The sequence below is a fragment of the Schistocerca americana genome, chromosome 1 (assembly GCF_021461395.2).
Source record: "Schistocerca americana isolate TAMUIC-IGC-003095 chromosome 1, iqSchAmer2.1, whole genome shotgun sequence".
Taxonomy (NCBI): domain Eukaryota; kingdom Metazoa; phylum Arthropoda; class Insecta; order Orthoptera; family Acrididae; genus Schistocerca; species Schistocerca americana.
Window position 1 is genome coordinate 1,175,807,661 of NC_060119.1, and position 12,581 is coordinate 1,175,820,241.

At 39.2% G+C, this 12,581-nt stretch overlaps 1 protein-coding gene across 1 annotated transcript in view; it reads right to left on the minus strand.

Annotated features, from left to right (window-relative positions):
• Positions 1-213: 213 nt before the first annotated feature.
• LOC124597856 overlaps positions 214-12,581 on the minus strand; it is a 58,712-nt gene continuing 46,344 nt past the window's right edge. The window contains exons 4-5 of the mRNA XM_047135965.1: positions 5,768-6,369; positions 214-228 (exon numbers count right to left, since the gene is read on the minus strand). Of these exons, the coding sequence (XP_046991921.1) occupies positions 214-228; positions 5,768-6,369 (617 nt within the window). The remainder of the gene's footprint in view (positions 229-5,767; positions 6,370-12,581) is intronic.

Genomic DNA, 12,581 nt, shown 5'->3' on the forward strand with positions numbered 1-12,581 from the left:
TTCGTGAGTATTACTTTTAACTCCGTCATTCCTTCCCGACCCTGCATTCAATATTAGTACAGCGTATACGTGGCCAAGTTTGGAGATAAGCTACACATAGCCCATGATTAGACTACTGTGTTCCCGTTTGTCTACCGAACGTAGCAAAATACTAAATACAGACATTACAGTTTTTAACGTTACAATTACTGGAATACATGATAACCTCAAAGGTTAAACTCCAGTAATCTGCAACATATTAACAGACATCAAATTTAACATATACAAGTGTATTATTTAGGTCATAGAACTGGTAGTAAACAACGAAAGACATTTGTAAAAGAAATAAGTGAGTGGTTAATATGAAGCGGTGGCCTCTGATCTCAAGGAATGTGACGAAGTGCCGCTCGCTGGCACTGAGTCCACCGGTTACTGGTGACCGGCCGAGCGTTTGGCGCACTCGGCTGAGTGCTGGCGATCGGCTGCCCACATCCGGCGGAAGAGGACGCTCGGCCGCATACTCCCGAGAGCCAGAGGGGCGAGCGGGACTCGCCGGTAAAAATCGGAGATAATGCAGACCTCTAGTCGCTAGGAGGTCAAGTATGTTTTTACAACCGCTTACCATTCGAGTGGGCTCATGAACCAACTGCTCAAAATATTTTCAGAATGTGTTAAGCACAAAACTATATCTGAAATAGTGCTAATCTCCAGATTAAAACATGTATTTTTACCGCCATATTGGGGGTAAATTGAAGTCACTACCAACTATAATTGTATGAGTTGGGTACGTGTTTGAAATTAGATTCAAGTTTTCTTTGAACCTTTCAGCAATTGTACCATCTTAGTTAGGAGGTCGGTGGAAGGATCCAGTTATTAATTTACTCAGGTTGCCAAGAGTGACCTCTACCCATACTAACACAAAGGAACTATCAACTACCATTTCACTACAAAGTAAACTACTTCTAACAGCAACAAACAAGACATGACCCATTTTGTTTAGCCTATCCTTTTGGAACACCATTAGCCTCTTTGCAAAAATTTTGTTTAGCCTATCCTTTTGGAACACCATTAGCCTCTTTGCAAAAATTTCGGCTGAACTTACCTCTGGCTTTAGCCAGCATTCAGTGCCTATAACAATTTGAGCATTGGTGCTTTGTATTAGTGCTTGGAACTCTGGTATTTCCCAACACAGCTATGACAGCCATCGAAGACTAAGTACTACTGACAAATAGTGAGGTATGTAACATTACAAAAATAGCACATGGCTGGGTAAAGATAGTGTAATAGCTAAGATGCTCAAGATGAGAGGCAAGCTCATGACTGACAGACTACAAGCCATCATTTTTGACTATGTGGAACAGCGAAGATATTCCTACAGATTGTCACAACTTTTTTTGATTCATCCACAACACACAAAAAGACAATATGGACTGAAACAATTACTTAGGCATTACTTTCCTGACACTGACCTACAAAATATTCTTCAGTGTCCTTCTTGGCAGATCAGAACAACAGACAGAAATGGACAATCAGTGAATATCAGGTGGGCTTTTGATAGGCGTGACAATGTGTATATGAAACCTCAAGATGATACTATAGCACCACTAACTGATATCACAGCGATCATGTTTGGAGATTTTTTCCTAAAAACATGTTGAGTCACAGACAGGCACAACAGAAAGACTGCTAAACAAGTACACTTTCAGCCAAAAACCTTTCTTCTGAGTTAGACTGCCCCCCCCCCCCCCCCATACACACACACACACACACACAAATAAAGCTCTCACACACATGATAACCATTTCTGGCTGCCAAGGCCACATTGTCTGGCCTCGGAAGACAGAGACAGTGGAGCAGTCTTTTTGTTGTGCCTATCTGTGACTCAACATGCCCACTATATGGTGAGTAGCCATCTATCCTTTTCATAACACTGTCATTATGACACTGAAGTGACTGCACCACCCTTATTAATATTCCACATGAATGCAGTGCCAATAACAAAACAAACAACATAGTCTACATACCTGAAGAAAGATAAACTCTAAAGTAAAATTCGTCCATGAAATCTCCAAATATTACGAAATATCAACAGGCACAAGGTAAAGTGATGTGTTATCTCCACTCTGTTTAACTTTGGTTCTTGGTAATAGTTGTCAAAATATGACAGAAAGAAAAACATGGAATAAATATGAGAACAAAAAGTAAACAAACCAATGTAAAATGTCTAGCACTAATTACCAATGCTACCACTGAAGTTAGACATGCCCACGAGAAGCTTCATGAAACTGCTGTCAAAACTGGCTTCCAAATATCCTATGAGAAGAAACAGTAGATGGGCTTAAAAATACACACATGGGATGCCTCATGAAGAGATATGCAGCTTCAGCACTTCAAGTGCTTAGGCATAATAATTGGGAACAGTTGCAAAGACAAAACTGTTGATAAACATAGTAAAGAATATTGAATAAAACATACATAATCATCATTTTGTGGCTCGGTCTTCTATAGCATGAGTGATTATTACACATGCACATGAAAGAAAAAGGCTGGTTTACTGTCCAGAACAAATTTCCAGTCTGAAGATTACCACGAGAAGACTGGAGGGTTTGATTATGTGCTGGTATTTATTGTCTTAATAAAAGTATATGACTTGATTGACCAAGGACTGTTATTAAATGGTATGGAAGCATTTTATTTGGTCAATGCATCCAGAAATGCGATTAAGCAAACTCTCATCAATACAATATCAGAGTCAAGAACCATATTTGAGAGCTCTTTGACATAATGACTGGTTTCAGGCAAGGAGATAGACTTTCTCTTCTTCTTTACAATTGTACCTCAGAAAAAGTCATTTGAGGAGAATATAACAAAGGAGGAGGAAATGAAGATCAGTTTCCGTTAGGTCCCAAACTCAAAAGAGGTATGCTGGCAGTCTGGCTTTTTTGGATGACTTGACTATTTTTGTCAACAGCCGCAGCTCAGCAACCAGGAAGATATAGCATCTTAAATAAACAGCAGAGATAGTAGGACTACAAATTTCTCTTAAGAAGAAGAAATATACAAAAATCAGCAATGGGCCACAATGGATGACAACGGACCACAAGAGGACTGGAAGAGTCAAGAAGTTTAAGTACCTAGGTGAATTAATCCAACAGAATAGGCCAGAACAAGAGGCAACTAGTATCCAGAAATCAGAGCATAGCAATCAACTAAAACCATCCATAATAAGATGGTGTTGAAGTTTACGAACATCCGAGTTAAGACATTACTGCACTCTTGTAAAACCAAAAGGTTTGTAGGCTTTGGGGAATGAACTGAAGGGGACAACTCAGCCAGTGACTTAAAGAGAGAACATAGGGCACTACAAAAGTTCTTAGGCAGCAGATGAGCTCACAGGCAAGTTTAACCGATATCCAGTTTTAAAAAATTTACAGCAAGATGAAAAAGAAGAAGAAGAAAACTGTTCTATGGGCACATCTTCCAACAGGATTTCCCATGTCTCATGAAGAAAAAATAGAATTTGCTAAAACAAAGCCATTTAAGAAAAGGTGATTCAAAGAAAGTGAGAAATATACAATATGGGCGTTCTTGAATCAAATAATGACAGGTATAACATCAAAAGGTTGGTGAAATGCTATCAGGGTTTTGTGGTGGAATCAAAAACTGAAAGCTGGAGAGGGCTTTTACCAGAGGAGCAAAAGTAAGTACTAATTCATTAACTCACAAGATGCTGGCAGGACGTCAAATCTGGCTGACAAACAATACCATGAAAGTGAAAGCGAGATTGGTTGTCAACAAGCAGCCCGTAAATGCTAAGCTCAAAATATAAAATAATAAATAAGTAATTATTTTTATTATTATTGTCCTTGCCGTTGCCCTTTAATTCAATGTTCACACCTTTACAATGGTTATAATCTTAGTTTCACATAGTTTGCAACAACATCAAGAAAAGATACTGACAGAAAAATGACACAAAAGCATTTTGACAGGCACATACATGTCATTAAAACAAAAGCAACAGACTAACAGTAAAAAGAGCATTACTAGCAGCAAAACATCAAAGGATGTAGCATTTTCTTGAGGTCAATCTCAGATTTTCTGGAAATCTCTTCTGGATAATTCCTGTGCTTGACATAATTATTGGAAGTTATGTAGTTCACTAACTCCTGCTATTTTTTATTTGGAATGCCATGTTTGAACATTTCAAACAATGGAAAATCCAGGATGGAATGTAACAATACTGTGAAAAGCAAAGTTACTACTCACAATATAGTGGAGATGCACAACAAGAAGACTGTCAAAAATATAGCTTTTGGCAAGTGAGGCCTTCATCAAGCTGGCGGGAGCATGCATGGATGAGGTGGAAAGAGGGTAGGGCAACTATGAGCAGTCAGGAGGTTAGACAGAGGGCAGCGGAGAGGGGGGCGGGATTGCGGAAAAGGATAGAAGTAAAAAGACTGGGTGCGATGGAGGAATGAGGGCCGTGTAGTGCTGGCATGGGAACAGGGAAGGGGCTGGATGGGAGAGGACATGACTAATGAAGGTTGAGGCCAAGAGGGTTATGGAAACATAGGATATACTGCTGAGAAGGCTACCATCTGCACAATTCAGAAAAGCTGGTGTTGGTAAGAAGGGTCCATATGGCACAGGCTGTAAAGCAGTCATTGAAATGAAGGATGTCTTGTTTGGCAGCGTGCTCAACAAAAGAGTGGTCCACTTGTTTCTTGGTCTTGTTTGAATATTTTTAATTTTTTTACTAAATGTTTTTGTTACTTATGAGGAATATACTATTCTTTTGTCACTATAATGATATCCTATTGTGACTGACTGACCAGTAGGTTGGAACTGTATGGTCAGCATACATCTGGAAATCTGGGTTTTCAAAGTTAGGGAATGGTTTGCATTTTCAGCAGGGCATTTTAATTTTTCCTTTTATTGAAGTGTCCAAAATCTCTTGGTATAGTATGTTGACTACCTCATAGTCACACTGCGTGAATGATGTACAACTATAAATAATGTGGTTCAAACTTTCAGAGAAAGAACCACACCTTCTGCACATTTTCAGTGATTTATTATAGGAAACACCTAATCCTAAATCTCCCCCAGGAAAACCTGAATTTTTGTCTATAGATCTGCTTTTGATAGCCAGTTATTTGACTACACCAAAACCACAATTCCTAAGCAGTAATGAGTTCAATCTCACATTAAGATAGCCACACGGAGATTAGTACAGGTTTTTCTGCATTTGAAGTTGTTTTCAGTAGTTCCCATGGAAACTACACCAAGTTCACATGCAGTTCGTGTACAGCACAATAAAACTTTTGAAAATCCAAGATTCCTAAGCTGTAACTGGTTTGATCTCACATCATCATTAGTTATATTAAGCGTAGTATAGGTTTTGTCTGCATTTGAAGGTGTTTTCTGTAGTTCCCATGTTTGGGCTTCATATGTTAACTAGTTTTTTGGCACCTTTGTTCCCTGATAGCCACCACTTTTATTTCTGATCAAGGGGGTTGGGATAAATTGAATAGATTATTGAGAGATACGTTTCCGATGATCTCTTCAAATCCAAGGGAGAGCGGACCTCAACACACATGCATGCATATATTCACAGCTCATACAGCCTCTTGTCTAACTTAATACCTTAGCAAAAAGTTATTGGTGTTCTAAAATTATTCATAGTTTAAGAATTAAGTGTTGTTTTGTTAAGCTATTAATTTGCAAATGTTCTTCAACAACAGAGACTTATAAACCACAACACTTAAAACCAAGTACAATAATGACTTACCTTTGATATTTTACTTGGAGTTAGTATCCTATGGATTTGTTTTTTGATAAAACCCAAGCAAGCTGAACGACATTCACCAGAACCTTGGTCATACTGAGTTAATATGTTTACTGTATCAGTTAAAATGTTTACAGCATCTTCAAGGAGAGAATTCCTCCAGTCTCTCACAATTTTTTCCAGAATTCCTTCATCATCACCTGACAATGATTTCTCCAAATAACTAAGCACTGTCTCAACAGATTTTACAATGAGGTCATTGGCATCAGAATCACACAATATGTATTTCAAAAGACTACTTGGAATTTTCCTGTCACTTTCCTTCCCTACTTCAACACTACCATATCCTGAGTCCTCAGTCATTTGCGGCCCACTTTGCATGGTGTTTAAAGAATATACTGATTCCACATCACAAATGGAAGTGTTATGTTCTGCACCACATTCTTTGCCAGGATATAAGACATCTGTAGCCATGGAGTTAACAATTGTTTTCAAGACAGATGCCCTCAGAAATGTACAGGTACTAACAGCTGATTTCAGTTGCACCATTGACTGAATGAACATCAAATGAAACTCAGTCTCCTCTGTGGCATCTTCTTCAGCTCCTGAAATCACAACTTTTTGTTAGTAGTATATGAAAAAAACTATTTCAGAATCAGTTCTCAAACAAAATATATATTTAGGCATCAAAATGAATCTACTTATAAATATTACTTGTAGAGGCTCCATATATTATGACTGAAACAAAATTATAAATCTAAAAACCAACTAGGTCTGCTGATGAACAACTCTCTTTATATGTCTCTCAACAGAACACTTTAATCATTATCTTTGATTTAATTCTAGATCTTCAAGATGTTTTAGGCTATGTGTTCTTATTCGCTACCTTTTGAGCATTCTCCACAACCAGTATTCAAGATGCTAGGTTGGCTACAGCCCTACATGAGGGATTTTTTCCACATTTATATAGTTTGGCAACCATCATTTTTAAATAGAAGTAGCACTATTACTCTGAAATTTTACCCTGGTGAACACAGGTGCAGTGTCAACACACTTCTGCAATCTCACTTTTATTTACATATTTATTTTAATTCTATCCTACTACATAATGGCAAGTCTTGACTGATTTTCTTCAAATTTCTACACAATACTTTAATAATGGACTAAGTGATGCTCTAATAAATGTTCAGACAGACATCAGCTATATTTTAATATGTACAGTATATAATTAACATATTTTGTATACTACTGTATAAAGACAAGTCACTGTTTAACATTGTTACCAAAAATCTCAAAATGTTCTAGACCAATTTACTTCAGATGTTTATATATACTCTAATAAACATTCAGAGGGACATAAGCTATATACTTTTTTTATATACAGGAGTTCAAAAAAAGTGTCAAATACTTTGAAAGGTAATCAGATTAAGAGCAGCCGACCAGTTGCAAAGGATAAAGTAATCTTTACCTAGGTTTCAATAGATATAAATCTATCTTCTTCAGAAGACGGCAGTATTATAATAACATGAAGCGATATGTCCTTCTTGTTTTTACAAACATCTGCATAGTTTCATTAGTCAAATAAAATATAGCCCTGAGAACAGGCTTTTTCAGACAAATAAAATAGGTACATGGAAGTTGGAGAGCGCATAAGCTCTCCAATTTCCATGTACCTATTTTATTTGTCTGAAAAAGCCTGTTCTCAGGGCTATATTTTATTTGACTAATGAAACTATGCAGATGTTTGTAAAAACAATAAGGACATATCGCTTCATGTTATTATAATACTGCCGTCTTCTGAAGAAGATAGATTTATATCTATTGAAACCTAGGTAAAGATTACTTTATCCTTTGCAACTGGTCGGCTGCTCTTAATCTGATTACGTGGAACCGTTGCTGTTGCGCAGCTATGTTTAAAGTACTTTGAAAGGTGGTAGTACTCATCAAAACAAGAAAAATAAGTCCAATAAATAAGGGTCCAGAAAGGCATACTTTCCGAGATAAACATGTGTTTACAGAAAGGGCTGTGTGAAGCTTGGTTGCAGATATTAGCACAGTCATTGCAATGGTGCTCCGTCAAATGCGTCAGCAGGGTATTATGATGTCTTACTCACAGTACTCTACCTATCATTAGGTGGTCTGCAGTCAGTTGTGTGGTTCGAGTCATTATGTAAGCTATGTTAGTTTTCATTGTGTTTATGTGCCTCATTGTACAGTCCTGCCAACCCTGAGTACGTATCATGCTGTTTTACTTTCTCCCAAATGGGGATTCAGTTATATATCTACTGTTATTGTGCTGTCTGTCTGTCTGTATGTATGTATGCACAGATGGTGTAGAAAATTAACATTTTCTCTCTTCGACTATCTCTTAGCAATGGCAGCGTACTAATTGACAAGTGAAATGGGAGATATGATATTCTGCTATGGTTTAGCCAATGGACATAGTCTGCGAGCCCGTCTTCTCTATGCTGAGAAACATCCACAGCACAGAGTGCCCTCTGATAAGCTATTCAGCAGACTTTTCCAGCATTTAAGAGACACAGGTACACTTGCACCTCAGAAGGCTAACAGTGTTAGGCCCCGCACAGTCCATATGCCTGACATGGAGGAGCATGTGCTATGTTCAGTGGAAGAAACCCCTGGGACCAGTGTGCGACAATTAGCACAGCAGAACGTTTGTCTCACATTATTGTCTGGGGGGTACTTCATCAGCAATTGCTGTACCCATATCATCTCCAGCGCATTCAGGCCCTAACGCCATAAGATTGTCATGGCAGATGGTGTTTCTGTCAGTGACTGTTGCAGAAGTGTACCACAGATCCAATGTTCACATCCAAGATTTTATTTACTGATGAGGCAGTGTTCACAAGAGATGGTGGTGTGAATTTTCATAACCATCTTCTATGGGCAGATGTAAATTTCCAGGCAATACAGGAAAGAGGGCATCAACACAGATTCTCAATCAACAGACAGGCTGGTATACTTGGCGATAGATTAATAGGACCATATGTGTTACCACAAAGGTTGTTGTTGTGGTCTTCAGTCCTGAGACTGGTTTGATGCAGCTCTCCATGCTACCCTATACTGCGCAAGCTTCTTCATCTCCCAGTACGTATTGCAACCTACATCCTTCTGAATCTGCTTAGTGTATTCATCTCTTGGTCTCCCTCTACGATTTTTACCATCCACGCTGCCCTCCAATGCTAAATTGGTGATCCCTCGATGCCTCAGAACATGTCCTACCAACCGATCCCTTCTTCTAGCCAAGTTGTGCCACAAACTTGTCTTCTCCCCAATTCTATTCAATACCTCCTCATTAGTTATGTGATCTACCCATCTAATCTTCAGCATTCTTCTGTAGCACCACATTTCGAAAGCTTCTATTCTCTTCTTGTCCAAACTATTTATCGTCCATGTTTCACTTCCAAACATGGCTACAACCCATACAAATACTTTCAGAAACGACTTTCTGACACTTAAATCTATACTCGATGTTAACCAATTTCTCTTCTTCAGAAACGCTTTCCTTGCCATTGTCAGTCTACATTTTATATCTTCTCTACTTCGACCATCATCAGTTATTTTGCTCCCCAAATAGCAAAACTCCTTTACTACTTTAAGTATCTCATTTCCTAATAATTCCCTCAGCATCACCCGACTTAATTCGACTACATTCCATTATCCTCATTTTGCTTTTGTTGGTGTTCATCTAATACCCTTCCTTCAAGCCACTGTCCATTCCGTTCAACTGCTCTTCCAAGTCCTTTGCTGTCTCCGACAGAATTACGAAGTCATCGGCGAACCTCAACGTTTTTATTTCTTCTCCATGGATTTTAATTCCTACTCCAAATTTTTCTTTTGTTTCCTTTACTGCTTGCTCAATATACAGATTGAATAACATCGGGGAGAGGCTACAACCCTGTCTCTCTCCTCTCTTTCATGCCCCTTGATTCTTTATAACTACCATCTGGTTTCTGTACAAATTGTAAATAGCCTTTCGCTCCCTGTATTTTACCCCTGCCACCTTTAGAATTTAAAAGAGGGTATTCCAGTCAATGTTGTCAAAAGCTTTTTCTAAGTATACAAATGCTAGAAACGTAGGTTTCCCTTTCTTTAATCTTTCTTCTAAGGTAAGTCGTAAGGTCAGTACTGCCTCACGTGTTCCAACATTTCTACGGAATCCAAACTGATCTTCCCTGAGGTCGGCTTCTACCAGTTTCTCCACTCATCTGTAAAGAATTCGCGTTAATATTTTGCAGCTGTAACTTATTAAACTGATAGTTCGGTGATTTTCACATCTGTCAACACCTGCTTTCTTTGGGATTGTAATTATTATATTCTTCTTGAAGTCTGAGGGAATTTCGCCTGTCTCATACATCGTGCTCACCAGATGGTAGAGTTTTATCAGGACTGGCTCTCCCAAGGCCGTCAGTAGTCCTAATGGAATGTTGTCTCTCCCGGGGCCTTGTTTCGACTCAGGTCTTTCAGTGCTCTGTCAAACTCTTCATGCAGTATCGTATCTCCCATTTCATCTTCATCTACATCCTCTTCCATTTCCATAATATTGTCCTCAAGTGCATCGCCCTTGTATAGACCCTCTATATACTCCTTCCACCTTTCTGCTTTCCCTTCTTTGCTTAGAACTGGGTTTCCATCTGAGCTCTTGATATTCATACAAATGGCTCTCTTTTCTCCAAAGGTCTCTCTAATTTTCCTGTAGGCAGTATCTATCTTACCTCTAGTGAGATAAGCCTCTACATCCTTACATTTGTCCTCCAGCCATGCCTGCTTAGCCATTTTGCACTTCCTGTTGATCTCATTTTTGGGGATTTTGTATTCCTTTTTGCCTGCTTCATTTACTGCATTTTTGTATTTTCTCCTTTCATCAACTAAATTCAATATTTCTTCTGTTACCCAAGGATTTCTGCTAGCCCTCATCTTTTTACCTACTTGATCCTCTGCTGCCTTCACTACTTCATCCCTCAGAGCTACCCATTCTTCTTCTACTGTACTTCTTTCCCCCATTCCTGTCAATTGTTCCCTTGTGCTCTCCCTGAAACTCTGTACAACCTCTGGTTTAATCAGTTTATCCAGATCCCATTCCTTAAATTCCCACCTTTTTGCAGTTTCTTCAGTTTTAATCTACAGTTCATAACCAACAGATTGTGGTCAGAGTCCACATCTGCCCCTGGAAATGTCTTACAATTTAAAACCTGGTTCCTAAATCTCAGTCTTACCATTATATAATCTATCTGATACCTTTTAGTATCTCCAGGATTCTTCCATGTATACAACCTTCTTTCATGATTCTTGAACCAAGTGTTAGCAATGTGTAAGTTATGCTCTGTGCAAAACTCTACTAGGCGACTTTCTCTTTCATTTCTTACCCCCAATCCATATTCCTGTACTATGTTTCCTTCTCTCCCTTTCCCTACTTTCGAATTCCAGTCACCCATGACTATTAAATTTTCGTCTCCCTTCACTACCTGAATAATTTCTTTTATCTCATCATACATTTCATCAATTTCTTCATCATCTGCAGAGCTAGTTGGCATATAAACTTGTACTACTGTAGTAGGCATGTGCTTCGTGTCTATCTTGGCCACAATAATGCGTTCACTATGCTGTTTGTAGTAGCTTCCTCACAGTACCATTTTTTTAATTCATTATTAAACCTACTCCTGCATTACCCCTATTTGATATTGTATTTATAACCCTGTATTCACCTGACCAAAAGTCTTGTTCCTCCTGCCACCGAACTTCACTAATTCCCACTATATCTAACTTTAACCTATCCATTTCCCTTCTTAAATTTTCTAACCTACCTGCCCAATTAAGGGATCTGACATTTCATGCTTCGATCTGTAGAACACCAGTTTTCTTTCTCCTAATAATGACGTCCTCTTGAGTAGTCCCCTCCCCAGAGATCCGAATGGGGGACTACTTTACCTCCGGAATATTTTATCCAAGAGGACGCCATCATCATTTAACCATACAGTAAAGCTGCATGCCCTCGGGAAAAATTACGACTGTAGTTTCCCCTTGCTTTCAGCCATTTGTAGTACCAGCACAGCAAGGCCATTTTGGTTAGTGTTACAAGGCCAGATCAGTCAATCATCCAGACTGTTGCCCCTGCAACTACTGAAAAGGCTGCTGACCCTCTTCAGGAACCACACGTTTGTCTGGCCTCTCAACAGATACCCCTCCATTGTGGTTGCACCTATGGTACGGCCATCTGTATCGCTGAGGCACGCAAGCCTCCCCACCAATGGCAAGGTCCATGGTTCATGCGGGAGGGGGGGGGGGGGGGAGGACCTTTTGTTATGGGAACGGAATTGGTCAACGCCACGCCAATCAACGATGTGTGAAGCTACAGGGCCACATTTTCAACTAATGCCAGCAGGTACAACAACAACCAGGTATACTTCAAACGCTGCATCATTCCTTATGCAGGGCGGCAGAGGCGTACATAGCCATGAATGGATGCCACATAGAACACCTCCTGTAAACATGTATTTATTGTAGAAAGTATGCATTTCTGGATCCATGTTTATTAGACTTACCTCAGAAAGCATACATTTCCGGACCCATCTTCCACATAAGACTACATCAGTCTCATATATGACCGAAAACTTGACCCACTGATCACAGACTTTATCAACAATATATCAAGCTCATGCATTGATCAGAGTACCATGTCAGGCACCAATGTCTGCTTACTGAGCGATGTGTCACAAAATAGAATCAGATTTTCCATGCCAGATTCCATGCACCACGCACTTTTCAACCAAATTAATGACCTGGCTCACCCATGCGT